The sequence below is a fragment of the Bombus huntii genome, chromosome 11 (assembly GCF_024542735.1).
Source record: "Bombus huntii isolate Logan2020A chromosome 11, iyBomHunt1.1, whole genome shotgun sequence".
NCBI classification, from domain to species: domain Eukaryota; kingdom Metazoa; phylum Arthropoda; class Insecta; order Hymenoptera; family Apidae; genus Bombus; species Bombus huntii.
In genome coordinates, this window is record NC_066248.1 from 3,591,845 (window position 1) to 3,619,239 (window position 27,395).

General features: G+C 48.0%; 1 protein-coding gene across 8 annotated transcripts in view; it reads right to left on the reverse strand.

The window, feature by feature from the left end:
• LOC126870893 (mitogen-activated protein kinase-binding protein 1) overlaps positions 1-27,395 on the reverse strand; it is an 81,271-nt gene that overhangs the window by 13,260 nt on the left and 40,616 nt on the right. For 7 of the 8 annotated variants that reach the window (XM_050629047.1, XM_050629049.1, XM_050629045.1 and 4 more), the window contains 5 exons: positions 12,770-12,861; positions 2,406-2,628; positions 873-1,088; positions 477-659; positions 72-232 (listed from right to left, as the gene is read on the reverse strand). In XM_050629047.1, the coding sequence (XP_050485004.1) occupies positions 72-232; positions 477-659; positions 873-1,088; positions 2,406-2,628; positions 12,770-12,861 (875 nt within the window). Of the gene's footprint in view, positions 1-71; positions 233-476; positions 660-872; positions 1,089-2,405; positions 2,629-12,769; positions 12,862-22,042; positions 22,212-27,395 lie in introns of those variants that run through there. The other variant, XM_050629046.1, reaches the window with a different exon arrangement.

Sequence of the window (27,395 nt, forward strand, 5' to 3'; positions counted from 1 at the left end):
TTGACGAAGGGACACACCGATAGATCGTCGTCGGATTAAATTTATCTAAGGAGACGTTTAGATTCTCGCACCTAATGGACAATCCCTGAGCGACGTCCACGCCTAGGTAATGCGTTCTCGGTAACGTGGTGATGAACTGAAGCGTGCTGGGACTGAAACACCTCACGATTCCCTCCGCGCAGCCGATGAAGATGTATTTGTCTCCAACGGCCATGCAATTGGCACTGCTCGTCTGAAAACAGCCGCTCCTTGAAACGAGCTACGGACAAGGTACTACATCGTGCGTTGCACGGTGCCGCGTATACGCTCGACGATTCCAAGAGACAAGTTGACACCGCGTTTCCATGCAAATCGCGTTAAAACAAATTCCTCGACGAGAGCAGCGTGTCGTGACGAGCCTCGTCGGTTCATGGTCACGTAATATCCTTAAAAACACAGCATCCGGCAAAGCCATTACGAGCAAAGTCGTTACTTACACGAAGCTCCACCCATTTGTCCAACAGCCTCCTGTTATTAAATTCGCATAGAAGCCCCGTTTTGGTGATCGCGTACGTCGAATCCGCCATATCCCCTCGGCCGCAGGCTACGTCCACGAAATCGTTGTTTCTCTGTTCTCCTAATATGGCAGACCGACCCATCAAAGGCACAGGTTCCTTATACTGCGCAACAAAGTTCCCACTATCACCACCTTCGCGTTACCGTTCTTCTACCTCACCACCTGCCTCCTCCTCCTCCGATCATCCTCTTTTCTTTCTTTTCTACTTCCCTTACGACTCGTCCGTGCAAAATTACTTTTCGATCGATCAGGGTACGGTAGAAAAGAGAGACCGCGTTCGTTTCGGACAAAGACGGTACGTTAACGTCTGACTTACCTTGGCACTGCGCGAGTATTCGAGATACCAAAACTTGACGTGTCTGTTGCCGACGGTAACGAAGTAATTGCCGTTTTCCGCGAAGCAGACGGCCTTCACTTTGCTCGACACTTTGTTCGACGCCACTTTAACATTGTTCCTCCAGTCCCAGACGTTGACGATCATATCGTGTTGAGAGCCCACGGATACCACGTACTTGTTGCTCGGTGAAAATGCCTTGAGAAAAAAACCATCGTACGAACACGCGTGTAAAAACGTTCTCTAGTTTGTCGTCTCGATTACGATCGACCGAAGCAACAAAAGAAACGAGAGAATCCGAGCCTTGCACGTTTTCGACCAAAGATCATCGTACTCGACGGATGTCGAGAGAGTGCAACGGCTAGCGATAACAAAAAAAAGAAAAAAAGGAAGAAGAGAAAAAAGGAAAGGATACCGTTGTCCATTCGCTGAGAATGCGATCTCGTATTCACGCACTTTGTCCGACGTCGACGCGTCTCGCGTGTATGTGGCGCGAATGCAACGTTCTTCGATGAGACGCGCGTCGCTCCTGCAACCGCTTGCTTGTTTCTCGTTAGCAGTCTATCGCGAAAATTGTCTCCAGCGAGACGGAATCGTCGTTGACCCGAGAATATTTCAATTATATTTATTCGAGGTCGAACGACCATGGAAATTATACTTTTACACGACGGCGTTTCATCCGCAGAGCGACGAAACGAAGAAAGAGATAGCGCGCGATCTTGATGATTACAACACTATATATCTGCAACGACACGTAGTTGTGTTAGGGGCGACCGCACGGCCGCGGAAGCAGCTTGAAACGGAGTCTTTGGTAAGCGGGTGCCGAGATAAAAGCCGTGGATCTTAATTAACATGCGAGCGGTGACGTAACAGAGGTAAAGTCGTGAGTTCGTAAAGGCGCGTTCGACGCGGCGGCGACCCTTTCTTCGTCGCGAGCATTCATCGCGGTACTTTCGGTGTTCGTCGCAATAGGACTCGAAAAGCTGGTTTCTCTGCTTGCGGAAAGTAATTTCACGTGGAAAGCGGCGGTTCGCGCCGAGGTAAACGCGAACAAAAGCGGCGCGACAAAGACCCTCGAAATTAAATTCCTCTCGGCGAAACAAAACGTACCCTCGAATTAAGCGCTTTATTTCCTTGGCGCGTGATGCAGATTCGAGTGACCGACAGGCAGCTTGCACTGCCAGACCCGACGTATCGATCAGAGAAACAAAAGTTTCCAACGATGTTCGGCGTAATTTCTGCCGTAGAATTGTCGAGGCAGAAAGAGAGAGAGAGAGAGAGAGAGAGAATCTGATTGACAATCGAATACGCGCTGGCGGATACCGTCGGTGATATCGCGAAGCTAATGCAGATATGGTTAATTAAACGATCTATTAAAAGGAAAAACGACTCGTCGATGCGTTCGCTGCACTCGCCACTCCGAAGCTTCTCCGGTTTCGTTTTCACGATTCGGGCGTAATCGATTGCGATCGATTTTTGCGAACAGATTGCAGGTTTTCCCCGCTTGCTACTCACCACGCAGTTGATGCCGTACTTGTGCCCGGAAAATTCGGCGAACTGCACGGCATTGTACGGATCGGAGATGTCCCAAACTCGAACGTTCGGCATGTGGCCGCATTCTCCGGTGGCCAGGAACCTTCCATCGCCAGCGAGGGCCAAAGAAGTTACCGTTTTGCGACAAGCGTTCAACACGTGGGCCTGCGTGTTCTTTCGTGGGTTGAACAAAACGACGGTACAGCTGAAACACAAAGGAAGGATCGATCGTTGAATTTCGCTATCCTCCGTTCCATCGAAGATCGATTTCAAGTAGCGGTTCTTGTGCAAACACCGTAGAAAAAGAAGTTTCTTTTTTCAAAATCGTTCGCGATAAGATAAACCGCGATTGGACCACGGGCTTTCGTCACGGTTGCTCGAGCTCGATATACCAGACGCGAGCTGCGACACCGTTTTGTAACGGGTACTTTGTCGTCCCGACGAATCGGGTCGAGGAAACGAGAAGATGGAACAAATATTTGAACCTAGCTCGCGTTAGGCAACTTCCAGATCGAACGATCGAGTCGACCACCGGCACTGGTTGCTCCAACTCGTCGCTGTAAACACAGTGTCGATCAAGTTGAAACGACTTGGGAGTCGTTCCGACCAGAAACAGCCCTATTTTTTCTTCTATTTTTGGCTATTCTTTCTCGTCGTTTCAACCGTAGTCGTCTAACGCTAATGCATTGTACTGTAAATGTTTATCGACGGGGTATTTTCACGAATGCCAGAGGCAATCGACTTCGACGGACCACGGAACGACATCCGAAGCTTCGAATCGTTATTCTCTGTAAGCGCAACTGCCTTGGCATTCGACAGAAATTCGACCGTTAGGTCCGTTGCTTCTACCTTTATATCGATTCCGTGGTCGTAACGCGTCTCACGAAACGTTGCCTGAATCGTGACCGCGACATACATGTGTATCTGCCATCGTAATTAGCGAAAAACAGACGAACAACCGAGCGACTCGCGCGAAACACGTTCATTACGAACAGCGAAGGCAAGCTCCGTGACACGCGAAATTGGAGAATTGTCGGGTGAACGAACGATAACTTCGTCTTCGATCTGCCGCTGGCCGGCAGCCGGAGAAAGCGACGCGAACGATTACGAGCAAGAGGTTGCTGCAAATTCGCCGCAGCGATACGACGCCTGCGATTGCACCGAATTTTTGCCACTTTGTCCGGGTCGTCGTTTCCTGCGAAATCGATACGATTCGATGACTCTCCGCGGGCTCGATCGATGATTCGTAACGGGTTTACTCGCACGGGTTACACGGATGAATGTGCATATCGCGACAGTTAGTCACGCTCGCTTGCAAATGCTGCGGCACGTGTTACGCGTTTCTTGGTCCATTTGATAACGCGCTGCAGACGCATGGGCGCGGCAGTTTCGACTCAGTGACACTCAGTTTTGTCAGCTATTCTCATACGTTTGCGGGAATTCCATAAACGACTCTTCGAATATTGTTACTTAGTCTGAATATTATTCCTATTGTTTTTTTCTGAACGCGTTAAACGGGAAATTATGCCGTTTACGAGAAGGTGCTACGCGATAAGAGAAGGACGAACGTCGAAAGTGCTATCGCCGATGTGAGATGAAAATAAGAGAAACATAGACTCTGTAAGACCTTCTGTCTGAAATTCTTGGTTGACGTGGAAGAAGAATTGATACTATCGCTTAAAGCGTTGCGTCACTCACATATGCGGGCAATAGCGTTTATGCGAGCAAGTCAGGATGAAAAGGACGGAGGGTAGAATAAGGAGGGAGAGCTGAAAAGACAGGTTCGTGTGTGAAAATTGATAAGGCTGAATTGTTATGAACAGATTAAACCTATTTAAGGCTTTTAAAAGAAAAATAGCCTCTCATCAGACAGTGGCCTGGTTACCAGCGAACAGAATATATATTCTATCAAGATAGAAGCGTAATCATGGTCACGGGCACATTCATCGGCCGGTCAGATTTACAACCGAGAAACCTTGGAAAAAATTGCTGGCTTTTTTATCAGGTTGAACACGAGGTTGCCGTACGATCGACCCATAATCGAGACAAAGGAGTATAAGGAAGCAGTAAAGTCCGATTAAGGTACAAGGGCTGTTGAAATGGTCACGGCTACGCTTAATAAAATCTGGTATTCTAGAAGAAGCAGAGGCGACGCGTGCCAAGTGGTCTATAAATTAGAAGTTGAAGTCGATAATTACGATCACACGGAGGTCTCTCACCCTGCTAACCGCGGCAACATTAGAATACTTGCAGTGCACACGGTTTCTAGCACGAGCGAACCTGCTGGTGTAACGTTTAGTCAAGTTGATATCGATTTACTGGACCAAAACTGGAAGCGAAGGAAATTTGAATGTACATCGTGCGATGATCGATCGATCGGAGGATAAGAGAGATGGAAAGAGAAGAATTTAAAGCGAGTAAAAGGATACGAGTGCTCTTAAAGCAGCTGCGGTTGACGTTCCACTTCCGGATTCCAGAGGCCGGCGCCAAACGACCAGAGGCGAGACGAAAAACAACCCGGAAAGTGCGAACGACGAACCAAAAACGGATCGCGTGACCGCGGTCTCCGAAAGCGTCAACGAGCACCACTGGGCAAGTGTAAAGCTGCGAGGCACGCGGTCGTTCGCGGTAACACGAAACGCGACTCGTGCGACTCGTTGAATCTCGTTGTCCACCGAGGCGATTTATTTCGCCCACCAACCTAAACCGCAACGTGTCAATAAACTCGATGTCAACCGGCCGTTTCTTTTACGCGCTACCGTTTGTCTCGACATTACGTTAGCAAAGCACCGACGTAACGTAATCTCGCCGCAACTCTGCTCCGTCCACTCTCTTTCGCCAAACCGACCGCACTGGAAAACTTCTTCGCTGACGTAGTGTTCGTTGTCGTCGTGGACGCGTGGCGATTGCACGTGGTGACGCTAGACGAAAAAGCTTGCCGAATAATTTCCCGACGGCGAGGCGACAAATTAGCAAAGCGCGCAGCACCAACGGTGAAAAGTCAAGTTGTCGCAGGTCGTTGCACCGCTGCTGACCTAAGCTACGATTACGCTGCTAAAAATATGTGCTACTTTCTCGTCGTCCGTCGTCTATAACTGTTTACAGTCTTGCAAAAAGTCACCGTCTATACCGGCGCGTTCTAGCGCCGATGTCTCTGTGCGCTCTCCATTGGTTAACGATCGTCGTTCTTGATCGCTCGACACCGACGGAAGGCGAGAGGGTTGGACCGGTCAAGTCGAGACGCGGCAGAAGCGAACAGACTCTCGACGCCGTCGATCGGACTCGGTCTGGTTGACGAACGCGTTTAGACCGACGGCGACGCTCTATGGAACGAACACGAACGGTGTTTCTCGTCGAAATAGGTCCGGACAACCAGGTGGATCGTGATCGGATCGTTTGGCGAACCGATCGTCGGAAGATCTAACCGGGACGCGGTTATATCGCAATTACGTTTCGTGCTCTTTAGATACGCGAAGATCCTTTCTTTTTACTAACATCGTCGTTGGAACGACACGGTTTTATCCGCTGGACGTTCTGCTGCAACTGATCTTATGAAATTCCGTCCCTATCTTTCCGATTGTATCGAAAATGGGTTTCAGGCTGAAGCTATATATATATATATACACGGATTTTCGTAAAGCTTTCGATACTATCGGTCGTTCTGTTTTGATCGGCGAGTTGAAGTCTCTTGAAACGAACGGCGGTGTGTGCTCTCGTGGTTAACCAACTTTCTATCCGACAGAAAGCAAATATTCCGTTTTAGTAACACATTCTCAAGCGAGGTCAAGGTTACTTCTGGCGTTCCTCGAGGTTCTCACCTTCATCTTATGCTTCTTGTACTTTTCATCGACGCTACGTCTAATGCTTTATAAATTATCATACGAAAGAATACAGAAATTAATATTACAAAATCATATTTTCAAAGATTCAAATATAGAGAAATTATTAGAATATAATGTTCATTTGTATATGAAACATTTTACTAGCTGTAAGACGCGCGTCAGGTATACGCTAAATCATCCAAAGTAGCTGCTACGAAAAGGTTCTCCAGCGCAAAGGGTTGACTTATTTTCACGTTTATCGCTGCTCGTCCATACGAGATATCTTCTCAGGACGAGAAGATCGGCGCCGAGAAGCAACTGCGCCAAGGATTCTCCGTCAGAGGAGAGAGAAGATCGCAGGATGGCAAGGTGGAAGCAAGGATAGATAGTTGCGCGGTTCTCTCCGGTCGATAATCGCGAGCAGTTTGCATCGCGGATCGACTAAGCGTGTCTCTTTCGTTCGAGCATACGGTTCGTTTCCGTTTGCGAACGGCGTTCGTCGAGCTAGCCGCCATGCACGTCCGCCGCGTTTCCGGTCGCTTCGCTTTCGGTTCGCCAAAACGAGTATACGGCTGCTAGCCTCCGATTAAAACACTTTCCGCTCGCTGAGTTCGTTACCGTAACGAATGAACGTGATCTTCCAAATCGACGGCCGGATAAACGTCCGTCGGAATGGTCGAGCATTTTTCCTTGCAGAATTTTAGCGCAGAAGGAATTGGCTAACTACGAAGCTGGCTATTACGTGGTAGAATGCGGGGAAAATCGCGCGTGGCGATCGATACAGAGCGACTGTGAAACGACGAGCGTGGGACAGGAAGAAGGGCCATTTACGAGGAGGAAGCGGCTCGGCTCGGGCTTGACCCGTATCGTCTGGATGGTTTTCATCGAAATGAAAATCTCGCGACCGCTACGTTCCTCGTTGATCGTAGGTCGGTCGAATCGCCGCGTGGTCTACTTTAACGTTGCTGAAAGGTTGGCGTGGGAACGCGACTCCAGCTGTATTCGAGTCGCACTGGAATCGCGTCAGACGCGTCTGAAAGGAACACGTGGAAACCGTAGAGAAATCGTAGCTGGATGCTAGTTCTTCTTCCTCGTCGAACGCGAGAGAGAAACAAGCGGCGCGTAAAGCCGGGCTCGGGGCCGATACGAACTTCTCATTTGATTAACCTGAAAATCTACTTTTCCCGCGCAAACCGTCTACCTTCCTCGGACCTTCGTTTTCGAAGGCTGTTTCGAGAAGGAAATTCCAACGGTTGCGTCGCGCTCTTTTTACTCGATTCCAGAGAAGAATCGTAGACGCGCGTTTCTAGAGCGCTCGACCGTTTCCAAATCAGAGGCGAATCGATCAAGAAGATTAGGGTCGAACGAGAAGGGGTGAGATCGCGACCAAATAAACTTCGGACGAGACTGTAAACGTGCCATGGACTCTTCTTGCGTCTCCTGTGCGCGCGAAATTTCCCTGACAACGATCCATCGACGCAACAAGATCGCTGTATCTACGACCTACCAAAAGCTGACACACGCTGGGCGATGTAGGATATCAACGATTGCCGCACCTCGACAGCTAAAGTCAGAAGATGCCTCAAATCGAAAGAAACGTAGCTGGATGTTCCAGCGATATTGCTTGCCTCGTAATCGAATGCCGCGCGTTTGCCCGTTGCAACTTTTTCTAACCACCTTCCTATCTGCTCCACCGTTATTTTTCTAGTTCATATGCCAGCAAAGCGACATCCGCCGCGAACGTTCGAGTCTTCTTCGAACAAGCTATTCCATCGGAAGGAAAAAAGTCTCGTCGCCTGTCGCGTGGTCGAGCGCTGCGAGTGCAGAAGCGTACCGTTAAGGCAACGTTACCGTCATGGCAAAAGCTTCGCACGAAAGTCTCGCGAGAGCCCGTGCGATGCACCAGGAAGCCTGTAACTGTAATTTCTAGCCACGGGTTGCGTGCGGAGAAACACGTAAGGTCGCTGGTATAAAGGTCACTAGGTCGATTATCGAGCATGGAAACCGGTCGACGGCGTTCTAATAAGTTAGTCGATGGAACTGGCTGATTTAAAACGACCGATCGCGACGTTCCTTTGCATCTCGATGACGGAACGACAGGTCACGATACGAGTCTCGTGACGAATCGAAACTCGTTTACGACGTCGGGATGGTAAATCCGATTCGGCGAGCGATTACGCTCTTTGCTTTACCGCTCTTTACCGCTTTAGAGATTTTCGAAATCGACTCATCGAACGACTTACTTTCTTTATATTCTGGAACGGATTTACTTATTTATTTATTTATTTAATCGGCACAGGACTTTTTCGTATCGGATAAGAGCGATCGTAGGAGACGATGTGAAAAGGGAACGAGCACGAAACGTAATCGACGACTCAGTGCAGAGGTAGGAAACGCGGTACGATTTTAAGGACCGTGTTTCGCGTTTCGTACGCAACCGTATTCGTAGAAAGAAAGAAACTCTCGTTTTCTTGCTCGTGCTGTTCGAACGCGTAACACGTTTGCTCGCTAGCCGGAAAAGATTGTCCCACAGTGACTAATTCCGGCAGTGTGTCGTCGGAACACAAGACGGCAGCGCTCGGCTGCTCCGCCTAATTATTAATAAGGGACTTTCTTCGTTTCCAGCCTTCTCCAGGCATGCGAACCAACTTTCCTCACCTCGAAGATCTACTTACCTTGTACGCGATCGCGTCTCGAAATACCGGTGGCGCGCTATCTTTGCCTCGCCGATGTCGACGTTGGAAAACACAGTCCGGTCGAGTTTTCGTTTTCTAGGAACGGAACGGCTCTCGATGCTATCGAATTTGGAAAGTCCCGAGGCGATCACGATCGCGCGAGGAATATGGGTCTCGCGTTGTCTATAGCTGACGCTAAGCAAACCGCAGTTCGTGTCTTGCGTTCTCCGTAGGTGAAATTTACGAGAGGAGCAATTACTTTTCTTTGCGCACGATTTTCTCCGGCAATTAATGGACTAGCGCGTTTATTCCTCTATCGACTCTGTCGATTAAACTCGCAGCGCATCTGGAACCTCGAAACTGGGAAACAGAGTAGATCGAGAAACCGGGAAAGCGGAACTTTCCTTCGTAACACGATACACGCAATGTCAAGCACTTTCTAACCTTGAAGTCGAGCTCTCGACGATGTCGTTGCCAGATACGCGATCCACCGCCGCTCCAATACGTCCAACCGTCGTCTCTCGTCACCGACGAACAGACCTCGATACGTTCAAGGACGCGTGGCCGTTTCGTTCGATCGAACGCGAAAAATCGACAAGCGGTAAACGTCGTCAAATTTAAAAGGTTTCGCGTGATCGTTCGAGGCGGTTTGTTAAATCGCAAGCAACAGCGAGCCGAGCTACGATCGCCGGACAGCTGCTGGTCGTAATTGGTGTAACGCCATCGACTTTGTATCGACGTGTTCGTGAAAGTAGCGGCACGCTATCGGATAACGTATCGAGTAGCCGCTATTACGGTTGTCTTTAGCGCGTACAACCGGTATCATCGCGTAACCGATCTGGCGTTTCCTACGCGATTAAAACAGGACGAAAATCGATGGTTGGCGAGATACGTTAACGCGCTTTGATATCTCCAACGCTGGATTTATTACCAGAAGGAGAATTTGACGAGGAAGCGGCGAATTCTAACTGCTACTAACCGCGATGACATAACGAGATCGGCCGGAGCAGCGACTCGAACGGTAGCCAGATGCATCGAGGAAAATCGAGCGCGGTGCTGGCAAGTACTCGCATGCTAACAGCTACTTTCGACTCGGGGAAGCTTTGTTCACGCACGCGTAAACACGCGTATGCGCGAGGAATCTCGCCGAGCTCGTTACCATGCTCGTGCTCGTAATTACGCTACATTACGTGACCGAAGAATCATAATTCCGCTCGAGCTGGTAACATCGCGGCATCGATGCTAACGAACGTCTCGTATCGGCCTGTAAACCAGGCCGATCGAGTCGTCGACGAAACGAGAGGAAAGAATCGGCGTGGCTTGACGCGGCAAAAAACGCGTACACAACAGCCAACGGGTGCAGAGGTTGCCAGGTCGATCGAACGATTTAATTGTCGCCGACGCTTATCGTTCGAGGCGGATCTCCGACACAGAATCTTTTGGTCCATTCACCGCTCTCTTGACCCGATTTCCGAGTACCGTACATAGCTGTTTGCTCGTTCGCTTGCACCCGACGTATCCGCGACATGTACGTTCTCGACGTCCGGCTCGATGGCGCCGCGGATTTAGGCGACTCAAGTAGCACGTGCGAAAATCACGAGTTCTCGCTCGTCGCCGTGCTTTCTGTCAAGCGACGCTTGATTACGCGCCGAGTTAACGCGTCATCCTACTCCGCCGTTTTTCTCTATCGCGATCGTAATTAGCGATACAATGGGTTAACGAGCGCGCGTCGCTCGGCGAATACGGTTTTTCTCTCTAAGCGAGCAGGCCATCTTGTTCCATCGTGTTCCTTCTAATTGATCGGTCGTCATCCCCGCGCTACAGAGGGGAGTCTCCCCCAAGGACACCCTAATATTCCTTATGACACACCGCGAAGTTCGACGGCTGACTAGCGTAACCCGATCGGAAGCCAAATGTGTCCACGAAGCGACGCTAAATTGTCCACGAGAATGAAACGAACGAAACTTTTTTATTTCTGATATCTTTTTAATTAACCTTCTTTAAACGAGACCAAACGCGATTTAATTGACGCGCACTTTCACGCGTATATTCGATAGAGGAATTACTTTGCCGAAACGTTTATTCAACGAGCATTGAGAATAAAAAAGTTCCGTTGTTGCATTAACGTCGTCGAACCGAAACGTTTCTTTTCGTCGAGTCAACTGTCTTTTCCCAAGTTCCGCGAGACGACGAGTTGCGTATCCGTTGCGTACAATCGCGTACTGCACGCGATAATTCAGTCCCGATCGTCGATCGATCGCGGAGAAAACGCGAAACAAATGGAAAAGCGAAGAAGCGAACGTCCATCGCAGGCGAGATCCAGCTACGAAGCGAATTTCGAGGAAAAAGCCTGGGAGAACCGCAGAAGAGCGGCACCACGTAGCGCGGTCGAAATGCTTGTTTCTTGACACGCGATACCTCAGTGTCTTAGTCCACAATCTTCCGATCGCACTTTCGCCATTCTTCCATTCATAGCGCGAGCCTTCTTTTCTACCGTCCGCGTTTATCCGTGACCGGTAGAATCGCACGTGCACTTTTTTACAGCGCCGAACAAAGCGCTAACGAAGATGAACTTTCTTTCACGGTCGCCTTCTTCCTTCACGGCCGGCGTCTGACAAAAGTTCGGAACGCGAGTTCGAAATATCGTACAGGCGAGTGCGACGATGTTCAAAACGTGTTCCGTGCGAGTTTCAGGGAGAAAGAGTCGCCTCGATCGGCGAATCGGAACGACGTAGCCAACCAGCAGCGGTTCGTCTTCGACTTTTAGCCCGACGACTCGATCGATCGTTGAGAGGATGTTGAGGCGAAGGATATCGCGGTCGAAAAAGCGAAAAGTCGAACGGCGAGAAACAACGGATCTGGGACACGCGCGCGACCAAGCCTATCGACGTTTCGCAAGCTTCCACCGACCAGCGAGCATCTTTATCGAAATATCGCGATCCGATATCGCCGATCGAGATAAAGCCTCGCTTCCGTGTGCCGCGCGTTGTGCAAAGGATCTCTTCTTTCTTCTGCATGCTCGTTCCCACGAATATCGACCGACTTCTAACAACTTGTCGGATTTGTAATACGACCTCCTTCCTCTTTCATTCCGATCACGACCCGGAGTCGACCAAGTTCTCCGTCGATCGTCGTTCATTGGGTCTGTCGAAAGTTGCGAAAAGCGAAACGATTTTTAAAAGTCGACCTTGCTACTTCTACTTTCCGATTACGGTTAAATAGCCACGGAGTTCACCGCTCCCGTTCACGCGAGCAATTTCCTTCGCGTAGAAATAAACCGTAGCAAAAGTTTCGATCTCGTTCAAGGCGATACGCGATGCGAGCGCGATCGTCGACGAGCGCCACTCTCCCTTTTGCCCGGTTCTTGCGGCCCCTTAACCCACCAATTACTTTAATTCCGCAATCGAAACCGGCTATTATCGGCGAACGATTTAGAGCTCGACGGACGATGGCGATAATTTCGAGGCTGCAACGACGAGACTACTAACGTCGCGACCGAGCCGATCGACCACGATGTTTCCAAGCGTCGCGTCACCAACGAGAGTATCAGCGCGACCACGTAGCCTCCAAAGTACCGCGGCGTCCGGAATTCTAATCGCCAAACCGAGTAAACGCTACGAGTAGCTACAAGATTGAAAAGGTCGGGCCCGAATCGGGACTTTCTCTACCGATATAGGAAACCAGGCTGAAAATCGGCGAGAAATAGGGTCGTAGGAGGAATCGCGAGATTAGAATAGGGTTCGGAAAGAGGACACGGGTGCGGATGGTACGCGTAACAGAGTTGGATCGACGTACATACAATGGAAGAGGAATCGATGGAAGAAAAGCAAGAGACCGGACTCGAACTTACCCGGCAGGATAAGCGACCAACTCGCTGGTCGCGTCGCAATCCAGGGCTGCATTGCTCGATACGGTTACTCCGAGAACGCGTTCTAGCTTGATCTGAAACAAATTAAATACCAGATTACCTTTGCGTTAAAGATGTTGACGTTACCTTTTCCTGCCACTTTGCGACATACTACAGGAATATTTTCTCATCGCTATAAATCTGCACGTCAAATTCGTAGGATATCTAAACTCGTAAGAGACGCGATTCGTCCTCGGACATTTCCTATTGTCGAGTGATGCACGGTGTGACGTGTAGTCGTTTAAATTAATTATGGGACGAGTTAATTTAATTAGCTATATTTACAGATATGAGGTGTGAGTGTTGTCCGTGATACTTGAGATGCTGGCTGTAGATATCGGCTGCTGGGGTACTGCTATTTTTCTTCTAACTTAGATGCGTGGAAGAAAAATAGAACTACGGGCACCGGATCCCGAACGTTCGTAACCCAAGGTGCTAACCACTGCGCTACCGTCGTCCGGTAGAAGTTAGTGTCGAGTGGCGGTATTTGTTGTCGAGTACCGCCACAGATATTTTGAAATGTAGAATACAAAGTTAATCGCAATCGATGATATTCGTTATAAGACTGCGCGATACTGCGGTGCTGATACTAATTGTTACGTTGATTCGCTAGATCGATTCGTTATACTTATTCGCTCGACTGACTGACTTCTGAAGAACATGGTCGTCTATTTATACTTGTCAAGGGGAGGTACCGAAAGGTTTGAACTCGTCGCAGGTTGTAGGTTGCACGTAGCAGCGAAATTGCTTTCTCCAGAGTTAGTTTATTACGTTATGCGCGTCGTACAGTGTCAATCATCTGTGGCAAAACAACTATGTGAGGAATCTTCGTATCGAAACGTCCTAAGACGCTTACGCCGCTACAGTCGATCGATCAAACCTATCTCAGAACATGACGACGTTATCCGGACTCTTTATTATATAAATCTCACATCGAGGATATCGGGGACGTTCGACGCTAATTTTTAAGAATTACTTGGACAGCAGCTGTATAGTGCCCCTATACAGTTTAAGTGTAGTTTAATTCCCACAATTGCGACGGTGTTGTTAGGAGTTTGAATCCTGCACGTTTTTAGAGGTCTCGTAACTCGTACGTCACTCGTGCATTTCATGTAATATGCCTATCCGGAATAACGCGAAATTACACGACGTCGCAGCGTTTATGCATAACGTAAGCACGACTACCGTAACTGTTTCAATAGAACGATGAATTTCGCTAACAGCGTCTATCACAAGGTTGATATACTCGGTGAACCTATGGAATCTCTGAGATTCTCCCCCTTAACACGTCTACTGCCGCGTCACCCATATTCGGGCGACAGCAAAGTTTCTGATCGGTATTCGGAAGACGGGTATTTGACTACTTGCGAAGAATCGTCGTAGGCATTTGAAAAGATATTCCACAGGAAGTAATAGAACTATTGTATGGTTACAAAAATAATAGGAAAATGGTTTATTAAGAAAATCATTTAGGATGTAAAACTTTAAAGCATTGTATACAAAGCTGAGGTTGGTCGGGACAATTTGGACAATAAGTTGTCGCAGCAGTCAACGTTTTAAGACAGATTTTTCAATGATTTTTTTATTCTATACCTCAGCTACTTCTTCCAAATTCTCGCTTATTATTTCTTTTCTATTTCTATCGTCTCGCGTTTTACCGTCTTTCCCGCCGAATGGATTTTTCTTTCGCCCGTGAAAGTAATAACAAGCTTTCATGACGAAACTGCAAGATCGTAGATTCTCCTCGCCTCCTGCTGCTCGTCTTTCTAAAGGAATTAATTTTAATCTCGACAGGCGCGTTACGTCACCGATGAATCGCTCGATGCGCGACGATTAAACTCTCTGTGTGCTGCTGGTTAACGCGTAAGTACCTTGCAGCAAAGGATTAACGTCATACGTGACGAATTTACCACTTATTTACTTACGCGAGTGTGTTCGTTCGCATGCATCTGCGCGAATGACGTACGATGTATCTAATTAGAGACAGCGCAAACTGCTATTTGTGAATTACGAGCAGTTCGATCACGTTCGTTCTCAATCACGGTGATACCTCGCGATGATTTGCGATTTTTCCTGATCGCTTCTGACCGGAGGAGAGATATAACTGTTGTTTGCGCGCATCGCGTAACCTTATCATCTTTACATCGACGATATCAAATTAATATATTACGGTCTTGAAATCGACAGGAACAACGAATATCTTCGAGACAGAATGTCTTTAAGATGCCGATGTAAGATAAAGAAAAGGAAATTCAACTGTTTTTCATTTTTAACACTTTGCCGATCGATAGCCTATTAATCGGCTTTTCGCCACCGACAATTTTTCTCGTTATTTGAGCAGTAATTTGTTATTTAGCACTAAGGTACCTCGTTCAGTTGCGTCAGTTGCGTCGCTTTGTAAGCCCCCACAATTTTACACCAGTTTGAAAAACGTACCGTTCGCGATGAACGAAGAGAATGGGGTATTGGAGAGTCTAAACCGAAACAGAGCCGTGGCCAGGGAGAATCTGCGCCCGAGCTGCCGGTCGGACGTGCGTATTCTGTTGAATCTGTAGCGGTCGGTAAGGTGTTAAGATACCGATATAAGACAAGGAAAAGAAAATTCAACTGTTCTTCATTTTTAACATTAAATAAAGTAAACTAAGGTTATACGCGGATACCTTTCTGCACGCTGTATCTCGAAATATTGCAGGCGAAATAATTCAGAGCGAAATAAAAGAATTACGATCACAGCGAGCGAATTCACTCGCGAATAAAAAAAGTGTCACGGTCGCGAATAAGGTTACGTCGCTATCGCGATCGTGACTGCCATTTGCCATCACTGCGATAATAAATCACCGTCGGCGATTTTCCACGTCGTCTCAGTGTCGTCTAATTGTTTCTCTATGATCCGCGATCCAAGAATCGTAAACGGCAGCTGCTATTTTCGACCGGCTGCATAATCGATAACCGAGGACTCTGTCATTGCCTCTGACCGGCCTCGAGGCTCTCTCGTCGAGCCTTTCGAGCGGCTGATCATCGAGTTGCGCGAAGATACTGCGACAAAGAGACAGACACCGTGTTATTTATGGAGGAAGTTATCCGGAAGACAGAGAATGGCAGGGGAAGAGAAAAGCCAGGGCAAGTGGATACGCGACGCCAGCGTGGAAAATTCGCTCGATACGCCACTGGGGCATTGATCTGGAATGGCTCGCGAAGGCGGAGTTTGTTAATACAGCGTACTTCCGTTTTTTTCACGGCTGTCGGCAAAAGTTCAGAGAAACTCGTCCGATCGATATCAGCAACCCGCTGTACCGCGGCGTAACGAGAATCTTACGTTCCACGTTCCCCATCGGGAATCTCGTTCGAAGCCGAGATTCACAGCGTGTGGCCGGTTTCTCTAGACATCTACACTTCGGACTAGCGCCGTCCAAGTCGTCCCCCGGGAGACAAACGCTGCCCCCTTTCATCGTCTTAACGAATACGTGGCGCGTTTCATTCGTCAGGCCGCTGGTCTCTTTTCGCTAGGAAAACGCCAGGCTGTCATGGTTGGCTTCTTAGCATCGCGCGATTTCGTCGGCGACGAACGAACGCATCGCGCGAAACGACGTTTGAAAGGAGAAGCACACTGGAACTTTAGACCATGAAATTGTTTCGTCGTAAGACTCGTTTCGTGACTTTCGGTTGCCAGCGCGTGCCGACTCTGGCGAATCATCGACGTTTAACCAGCTACGTCGACGGACTCGATCGTATCTTCGACTCCGAAAAGGTCCGCTGTTTGAGCGAAAATATTCATCGGTTAAGTCCCATTTGCATCACGCAACTATACTCGAAGCGACTAGGTCTGGGTCGAAGCGATCAGTTCAAAGATAGAAGAACGGGCTATTTCTGGTCGAACGACTACGAGTCGTTTCAACTCGACCGACCCCGGGTGTCTACACGGGCAAATTCGAACAATTTAAAATCGATGGACGAAAAGTGGCTGAACATAGTAAACGAGGTTTTAGAAAGCAACAGCGCGTCTTAGCCGCAACAACTTGGTAGATGGTTCGCGACTTTCCTTCGGGCTCCGACGAAAAGCTACTCGCGCCTTCTCTCTCTAACGGCCATCCATCTGTCGATCGTTCGCAATTAAGTTCCATCGAGTCAAATTTTTCGCCAACCATCGTACCGTGTCGTCGTTAACTTAGGAAACCTAGCGACGAGTTCGTCCTAACGAGTGTTCTAATCTCGCGAACCGTATCTGGGACTAACAGTCGATACTCGAACGATTCTCAATTGGTCGTTGTTGTTCACGTTCTACGTAAAGTCGGGCGACTGGCGCGAATCGGAACTCGAGAAACCGACAAACGTCTTACCGCTTACCACTTAACGAATCATCGACGATCTATCGAAGAGAATAAAATTGCCAACGTATAGATCGCCCGAGCCGTCGGGATACGCGCCAAACGACAGGGCGATTCGTCGCGGTTGCGCGATCGTTGCGTAATCGCAAAGTCCTCGTCGAAGATGACTCGTAACGGTATAATTAAGGGTGGTTACGCGTAACAACTTCCGCGATTCGAGAACGCTCCGTCCGCGTTTTATGTTTCTTTGCAGGCAAAAACCTGCTCCCTTTTCCGTCGACTTTCACGATGAACGACCAGCGCGTCCAACGATCGTAAATCGAACGGCTGAACGAGCAAATCGACGTTCTAGAAGCGGCGATCGCGTTATAGCGGTTCGATGCGATCTCCGCGCGATATCCGCAGGTTCGTCGAAGAATTCCATCGAACGAAGTCGGCGCAGGTTACGCGACACCCAGGGACACTTACGTTCGTCTCATACTCCGCTCCGTGGACGATCGAGATCGGCGCAGGTAGAGAGGAGAACGCTACCGCGACATTGGTTCGTCACGCGAATGACTAGCTCGGTTCGCGTGGGAGGCTGAACGATATTATTCGCAAATGTTCGGTGGAAAAAATCGCGGATGCAATGATAAAGGATAACCTGCACTACCCATAACCATTTTCACCGTACTAACACTAGAACTATCACGCCAGTCAAATTCGTTGGTTTTACAATTTTATTTTTAAATTCCTACTTCGTGTTATATTTTTTTCCGCAATGATGTAACGACTTTCGCAACGATAACTAAAAGAATAATATAATGAATTTTATTTTGTTCAGTCAAAATGACTGGTACTTTTCAAAGTGTAAAAGTGCTGTAATCTGTTTATCGAACCCTAATTAACCAGTTTCCTCGTTTTCTGCAACTTCCCACACGGTTTTCAAATGTTTACCGCGTATCGTTCGATATGACGATATCAGTTATCAGGAAAATTCCTAGATGCCAACACTAGAAATACCACAGTAGTCAAAATGACTGGCTCTACAATTTCATAAACGTGTCAATCCTCGTTTAGGGATCCCAGATGGATTAATAATAGCAAAAATCTACTACGTAACATGGTGTTACTTCTGTAAGAAAGTAATAAATCAATAAATATACAAATATTCTTTTATTAGGTGTTTTTTAAAGACCAGTCATTTTCACTGGTTTTGGTAGAAATAGCTTCGTGTTAACTATAGTCCTAGTATTAATGGAACTGTCCATCTCGTTGACTCTGTATACCGCGACGCCCATCTTTTTCGACAATCGCATCGTCCTCGAGAAGCTTCTTGCAACGTACACTGTAGTTGTTATATTCATCGCGATTTTCAAACCTCCGTTCGTACGCCTTTCTCCTACTCTTTTCCCTCTTTTGCGTATATTTGCGCGTGTAATTTACCTCTTCTCGCGTCGTATCTTTGTACGAAAGGATCTATCCCGTTAAGAGGACAGTTGAAGGCATCAGCGGCGTTCAACTGACGACTGGCCCCATCACTTGTTCACAGAGTTTACCGAAAATTTACTGCTCAAAACGATGAAAAAATAAATTATTTAGAATTTAAAACTGCCGCACTGATCAACTTCGCTGTCTTCGCTCGATGAGATCCTACGGATACGTTTTCGAGTATGTCCTATTTGTATACTTTGATCCGAATCATCAAGATCCATTGGGGCAACTAAATTGTAGTTTACATTATAAAATTGGAATATTTTTTCAATTTGAATTTGTCGAATTTAATCAAGATCGACAGTACACTTACTCATAGTGGCAGTTAAAAAGAATTTCACAACAAAAGTAAGACTCGTTTGGAAAATAATAAATTGATATAAACGAGATGCTGACAAACGGGTCAAACGCGATCTCTCACATCTGAAGAATACTTAGCGACTGAAATAAAAAGCAGTGGCAGCGCGCGTAATAATCCGCGCTTCGTGATAGAACACAGTCGTCCGATTGCGTAATAATCCGCGCTTGGATGCAAACATGGGTTAATAACAACACCAAACGCGGAGAAAAGTTCTTTCCGACGGACTACGTAAAAATGAGGAAAAATGAATTCTTACAGCTGGCAGTAATCCGATTCGAATCCGACCAAAGTTTCTCGTTCGGTATTCGTTCGTGTCCCGGCGAGTAGACTCGTTCGCGTCGCGGGTAAGTAGAGTGATCCGAGAATCTCGAGGAATTAATTCGCCTCGTTAAAGGAAACGAGTGTCGGAGGAGGGGAGCGCGACACGCGAAACGATTCGAGCTTCGGAGAAAGTATAAGTAATTTCTCGCGGGGTGAAACCTTCCATCTATGAGCGAGCAGCTGATCGATCGCCGCAATGACCAGAGAAAACCACGACAGGTAGAAAGGGAAGATCGGAGCATCGTTGTGTGCGATTAAACGAAGAACTGTGTCGCGCGTGGCGTACGAATATCTGGCCGCGTGTTCTCCGTAATTTAACAAACTCTCCAATCGTTACTGCCAGTCTAACGATTTTAACGGTCGCGTTCACGGATAGCTCGACTCGGACGATAGCGTCTCTCTCGAACGTAGAGATTCTCTCGATGGATTTTTTCACGGCTAGAAAACTCGAGCTTGAATCGTCGATTTCGAGACCGATCGCCAACCTACACCGTACAACGTCTATTTGGTCCTCGTCCATCTACGACGAGTCCCAACTTTCTCTCGGTCGAACGCGTTCGATCGGTAGCGGCGTATCGAAGCTACACTAAATTCTTCGACAATCCGCGACCAACCTACGAAGACGAGACGACGAAATCTCCGTTGGGCAGCTCGGAGGGAGACCTTGAACGAAAAGTCGGCGAACAAGGCCGAGAGTTGGCTTATTGGGATAGAAATACGGTGGTTTCGTTCGGAAACGAAGGCGCTAGTGGTGTCGACCTACGCTCGTCGATCGAGAGGTTCGCCGGCGACGTACACCGATTGCGTTCAGCACCAGCACGGGACCATGGAAATCGTAACGCGGCGGATGTGGGCACGAGAACGCGCGTGCCACGGACTTCTGTCTATGTACATCTATGGTCGTTGGACGGAAGGTTTCGCAACGACCACCGTAGCAGTTGCCGTGGTCGTCGTTGTTTCGCGGAACACGCGCTGGAAAATGTACCGGTGTCGTAAGTCGCAAGGTGCGCGAGAGACCGGCTGTGCATACGAATGCCATGAAACAGCCGCCAGGCACTGGCTATAAATTTCACCTTCGTCGTTTGTCATCGGCCGTCGCGAGACGGTTATCTGATTTCCGGAGTCGCGACGACTTCGCATCAGCGCGCGATGGATCCTCGTCGGCCGATCGAAGCGATCGTTCGGGCAATTTCCTCGAACGACGAAAGTCGTTTCAGAAGCGCGGTATCATCGGCGCGAACGCGTAACTTGTCGCGAAACCAGAACCAGTTCCCCGCTGCGAACGAAAAACATGCAAAAACAGCGTCCGCCGGTGATTGATCGCTCGCTGACCGGATATCGAGGTCGACGATATCGCGACGGGTTCGATGCATGAGGCTCGTTATCTCGACCGGTCGATTAACGATCGAATAACGCGCGCTTCTGGTGGAACCGGTTGCGACGCTTTTAGCGATGATCCAGTCGGCGTCCTTGCGCGAGAGCTACCGACACGTTAACGTACACATTAGCCGACTATTTTTGCGCGTTTCCTCGTACAGTCGTCTTTCGTCGCGTGCCTCCACTTCTCGGGGTCGCGACTGCACGCTTGTAACGCCTCGTAACGTCCAAACGAAAGGGAAACTCGCGCAGGAGATCCGCGTCGTTAATTTTTTCATGGCGGCGGATCGCGATTAGCCGAAAGGCTCGATCCTCCGAACGAACGAGCGAGCGCGTCCCGCAAAGTAAATAAGCGAGTTGGAGATTTCCTGTTTGGTTAAGCGCGCGGCTTTGTTCGTATGTAGGTTGCGTTAAAGTCCGTTGCAAAACGCGGTATTTGTGCACGCTCCACGCAAGGACGACGAATAAACGACTGGTTCGCGGACCGCGGCTGTGTATGCAAATGAGCGTCGTTGCTGCGTAAAGGTGTCGCCCACTTGACGCGACCGATATCGGCGCGATCGCGTTCCAAGCTCGAGAACCGTACCGATTCCACTCGTTTCGCAAACTCGTCGTAAATTCGTGTGCTCCTTTTGTCGACACCAAGTACCAACGAAATCGTCGACGAAAGGTTTTCGTCGCTAAGCGGACGACGACAGTCTTCGTTTAATTTTCTTTTTGCTTAATCGGGCTTCGTTCCATCCGCGAAAACGTCGAACAGCGTGGAGACGGCGTTCGTTGGCCGTCGATGCCGAAACGATCGAGAAAGCGCGTTCATCGAAATTTCTTTTGAAGTTCGTCCAGGAAAGAGTCGAGGCCGGATGCCAGCTCGTTGATCCGGAAATCGTATGGTTGGCAAGAAAATTGGCTTTACGCGATCGATAGCCGAAAATTCGCAGGAATCGTCGATTCGAATGAAAAAGTTGTAAAGGAAGTCTGTTCCGGCGTACATCGATCGAGATAACGAGACCGACCCAGATCCGTTTCCAATGAAAAATCTGCTGCAATCGTGTGACCGATTCCGACGTTATCGCGAATCACCGTGCACGTTGCTACGCGTTACGCGACGTGTTCTAGCCTCTTCTTCGTCTTTCGCTCTGTTGCTTCCGACGTGAAACGCCAGTATCGCCAGTGCCGGAGATCGATCCACTAAGCAGCATGGTCGACGAAGGCGGTCGTTATCAACGCCAAATCACGTACTTTCGTTCGATCGCCGCCGCCCGATTAACACCCAATCACCGTAATTTTCTCTGCTGCGCTCCCCGGTCTTAATTCTACGTGACGCAATCAATAGCCAAAAAAAAGAAAAACGTCTCTTACACGACTCAGCATGATTCGCGTTCCCACGGAACTTTCTTCGAATCGACGAAGCGTCCTCAGTTCACGGGAGGTTCCATCGGGAGACGCGACCAATCGCAGAAGCACCGAGGGACCAACTGACTGAGAAGAAAAGAACGCACGTACGGACAAGACGTAATCTGCGAGACTAATGCGCTGAAAGCGGCTATAGTCGCTGCATCGCGATACACCGTACGGTGACGTAATCTACGACCGACGGAAGACAAGGTCTCCTTCGTATAATACGAAACATTACGCAACACGAGCCAGGGTTCGACGCGACTCAATGAAAAGAGCCGACAAATTCGCGCCTCGATCAACGATGCCGTGCACGCGTCGTGCACTCTCCTCTCCAAGTCGATGGTCGACGACGAGCCGCGGCTCCGAGAAACGAACGCCCCGAGCTTCTCAACGGTTGCGATTTCGTTTGCGCAAAGTTCGTTAATGGTACAGTTTACTTTGCAAACTGCTTCTAGTTGTGCCGGTACTCGAGATACGGAAACAGTTTCGCCGTGGCATAATGCAAATTTCGGTCTCGACGATCGCAATTTCCATCTACGGTGCGCCGGAATAGTCGCTCGTAATGCAAATTGCACCGGTCGGCTGGCCGACTTCGACGGAGATTGCAACGGGGCATTCGGAAAGAATTCTCCGCTAACGGAAATCCTATTTTTTGTTTTCTTCTGCCAGCGAGAACGCCGTCCAGCCAGAAGACGTTTTAATAGAAAAACATATTTAACGATTCCACGATATTCCAGTCGAGTATTCGAGAAACGTTTTCCACGACGACGCGTGACTCGGCATGCGTAATTTTGCACGGAACACGCAGCATCGTGGAAGGGATAATGCCTGTGCATACGCAAAACACAACTCGCGACGATGAATCTTTCGAAGGACGTAGCTAATCGCAGCCGACGATAAGTATTTAGCTGCGAGCGGAATCGCGCCGCATCTTACTTCATCGAGCAGAAAGGGAAAGACGAAGGTGAAAAGTACGATTGAACGGATAGTTCGCGAAAAAAGATACAAACTCCGTTGTTTCGACCAAAACCGAGGAAATGCGCGCAAAGTTCAACTTTGGCGAGAAATTCGTAAATTTTCGAAGCGGGTGTCGCGAGGTGTGAAAAGTACAGGGGGCGTGCAGCGTGTTCTCGCGGAGGAATACGCGACGAAGAACGGTTTCAAGAGCGTAGCTTTATTCGCGATAAATATTTATCGCTAAACTCGTTTGCAACGGCCGAGGCAGAGAAGGCTAATTAAACTGCTACGTGCGTAGCCAACTCCACGAGACAGCGCTTCAAATAATTCATCTCCTTGGCGCTTCGAAATTGCGCGATGCGTTCCACGACGTTCGAGTAGCATATTTTAGCGAACACAAAAGAAAGAAAACGATGCCTTCGAGCTTAACGCGATTGCTTCACGGGTCAATGACGCGTCCATTTCTTCTTTCGTAGCGTCTGCGAGGTCCGACCGGCAGTCGCTGTTCTTGTAGGAAAAACTGAGCAACGTTCGCACGCCCTTTGCCAACGGGAGCGTGTAAAACGGTACTCGCTGAAACGCGTGCTTGATCGGTATCGAGCGGAATTTTTCTCCAGCCTTCGTCAGAAATATCCCAGCCGACAGATCCGTCGAACGCGTGCGATGAACGCGATATCTGTCGGATGAAAGAGGTAAAACTTGGAGAGGAATCGGCAAACGCGGGAAGATCGTCGACGGATAAAGCTAAGTTCGCACCAAAGCGTCTGGAAAACTGAGGGAACCGATCGCCGTCGGATATTTTACCTCGCCGCCGCATCTATCGCATCGCGTTCTTTCCGCGAATGTGCCGTGCCTGTTCACCGCATTTTTTCCGCTTTTTTCATCGTGTCGTTTTCTCGCGATGGAACGAATCTCGGCCGTGAGCGATCGCCGCTAACAAGCCAAGTACGATAACTTCGTGTCGTGGAATAGAATCGATCGAAGAAATTTGTTTGCAACAAGATGGGCTTCCGTTCGTTGCCACGTGCTACGATCGATCGCGTACAAAATCATCGAGCGAGATTTCTCTCCTTCTAAAAAGTACGACAAAAACGACGTGGGTGAAAGCGAACCGGATGGCGGAGGGTGCGACTCGCACGAGGGCTGAAGGAAAGTCGCATGCACGTATACGTATTCGCGTTACCATAGCAGATCGATCTAACGGGCCATTAGGAGTTTCGTGCAAGACCGTTTTTCCCCGCGTGCGGCGCGTCGAGTCGCGGCGTGTAAGCCACACCCTGGTACAGTTATACCGCATCGGCGAAGAATAAGAATAAGCTCGTACGCGAGTGAGAAGGCTACTACGGCAGACACGGCCGACAAGCGCGTACAACGGTTGTTAAGCGAACGCCAGACACGGAAATTTACGCGTGCTTCGACGATAAACGCGGCTTATCGCGCCGTATCGATCGATTTATTCGACCGCTAACCGGGCCGATCGAATGGAACTCGGGCACGTGCACCGGCGATTCTTCCCATCTTTCGATCTCGCTGATCACCGCGTTAATGTCCGCGACGTTTCCCGACCACCGCCAGGCGATTAATCGCCCGTACAGCCCGCATCATCCTCGCGGAGAAAACAGAGTCGAGGAGAACGCGTTGGATCGGTTATCAACCGGTTGACCGATAGAGCGCGTACGTTTCTGTTCGCGTAGGGAAAAGTCGTGTGCCATTTGAACTATAATTAGCATTCGAGAGTCGAAACTCATTCGATGAACTTTCCACGACGTGTTCCTATACGTTTACGTATTATGCATCGACGCAGTCGTGAGAACAGATCTAATCAGGACCCATCGACTAGCTCGTTTCCGCCATGTATTCTACGTACCTATTTATTCGTCTATTTATCGACCGGTTTGCCGATCAGCAAACCCATGGACCTTGTGATTTAAGCCGCGTGTCCACCCGAGAATAAAGCTATTCCTGACTCATTCTGCCGAGTATTTCTCGCAGGTGGGCGTTCGTAGCGACTATGCGACTCAATCGATCAAACAAGACAGCCACTCTCGATGCGGTGTCCACTCGCGAGAAATACTCTCGAGGGTAGCTCGCGAAACTTCCACCATCAAATGGACGCGTATCTCTACTCTCCTTCGTTTCGCCATGGCTCGAAGCTTCGTTCCGACCTCGGGGAAAAGCGTCTCGCGAAACAACGAAATTCAGCGGTAAAAAAGGGAACGTACATCTACTTTGCTGTGAAACGCATGTCCCGGCTGAGGATAATGGCCGCGTTGGTGCAGCAATGGCTTTAATTTACGCTAAGGAACCCTATACGACGCGGTAGTCTCGCCGACCGCGACAAAAAGTCGGTTGCCTCGCAAACACGTATTTTCTTTCACTTCCCGAATTCGTTCGCTCGGCCACCACGCCACTCGCGCGCTTCTTATTCGCTAAACAACTCCGTTAAAGACCCTCCAATGGATATCGTAGTTGTAATCTATAATCGTGCATTGTTTACAGCGAGGTCGAGCTAGCCATTTCGCGTTGGAAATGTATGTTTATGAGCCGGGTTAGAAGGCTAAATGTTAACGCTAATGGTTTAGGTGGAAACGACGCATTTTACGAGGCGATGATAATTGAACGCGACACGCGCCCTATCGAAGGGACTCCGAACGTTCTTCGCTGAAAATGGTTCGAAGGAACTTGTTTCAGGTTCGCTCAATCGTATCGTACCGTACCATTTATTAACGGAACGTATTTGGCCATAGGACATTTTTTTTTTCAATAAGTTACGAAGTTGTTGCAGGAGTTTGCAGACATCTTCTATAAATTTATAATAAAAATTCGTTTTCCCCGGTAATTGTCTTACATTTTTTTTGTTCTTTGTGCTTTCAAATTCGCGTATTGCTCTGAGATTATTTCTTCCGTTTTTTTCCATGATGTGACCAAGATATTTTACTGAACTTTTTGCAAAATTACATTCGGCCAGTTTCAATCGGAAGCCTTCTTTCTTAACAGCTCTCGTCAACATCTCTGTATGCCTGATACGTTGATCGAATGTTTCGGAGAAAACTAAAACGTCGTCAATGTAGTTTACGCAAAACTCTGTCAGTCCGTTCCTTCTAAGAATGTTCGCAAGTATTCTCTGAAAAATAGCGGGGGAAATTTTCAATCCAAAAGGTAAATATCTCGCGTACAGAGATACACGAATATCAGACAGACGAAAAAGACATACGCGATATCGAATCGTCATCCACAAGCCTATACAAGGCTTGCGTTTCAACGAAGCGGTATTCGCAGCAAAAAGGTCGAGGCGGTCAGCGTAGCGATTGGCACAATTAAAGATACGGTACGACGAGTCCAACAACCGTACCTTAAACGTATATTTATATATACAGGGTGGTTGGTAACTGGTGGTACAAGCGGAAAGGGGGTGATTCTACGCGAAAGAAGAAGTCGAAAATATGGAATAAAAATTCAAAAATTCAAAAATTCAAAAATTCAAAAATTCAAAAATTCAAAAATTCAAAAATTCAAAAATTCAAAAATTCAAAAATTCAAAAATTCAAAAATTCAAAAATTCAAAAATTCAAAAATTCAAAAATTCAAAAATTCAAAAATTCAAAAATTCAAAAATTCAAAAATTCAAAAATTCAAAAATTCAAAAATTCAAAAATTCAAAAATTCAAAAATTCAAAAATTCAAAAATTCAAAAATTCAAAAATTCAAAAATTCAAAAATTCAAAAATTCAAAAATTCAAAAATTCAAAAATTCAAAAATTCAAAAATTCAAAAATTCAAAAATTCAAAAGATTTTAAAAATAACGTCAATCGAGACAACGATCTACAGTGAGACCCGTTACAACGAGACGCGATAAAGTGCACGCGTACCGACCGAAAATTCAAAGTCGATTTTCTCGCGAACAAAGCCTCGAACGACAAATTTTTATTCTATATTTTCGACTTCTTTTTTCGCGTAGAATCACCCCCTTTCCGCTTGTACCACCAGTTACCAACCACCCTGTATATAAATATGTTCAACGTTGCTCCGACAGCGGAGGACATTAGCAACGCAGTACAGTTAACGACAGCCTACCTTTCAGATACATCGACGTAAAACATATTATTTCTCCTCGTGTTCTTAGAAGGTACGTGGAAATTGATTGCGTCGAACAACGAACAGGGCAGTCAATCACAGCTCAACACTATCGACCGATAGCCTAATATTCGGTTTTCTGTCGCCGACGCTTACTGACCAATAGCCAGTTAATCGATCTTTGTCGCCAAGAATCTTTCTCATTTGTTGAGCAGTAATTTGTTACTTAGTACCAAGGTACCTTGCTCAGTTGCGTTGCTTCGTAAGCTCCCACAGTTTGAA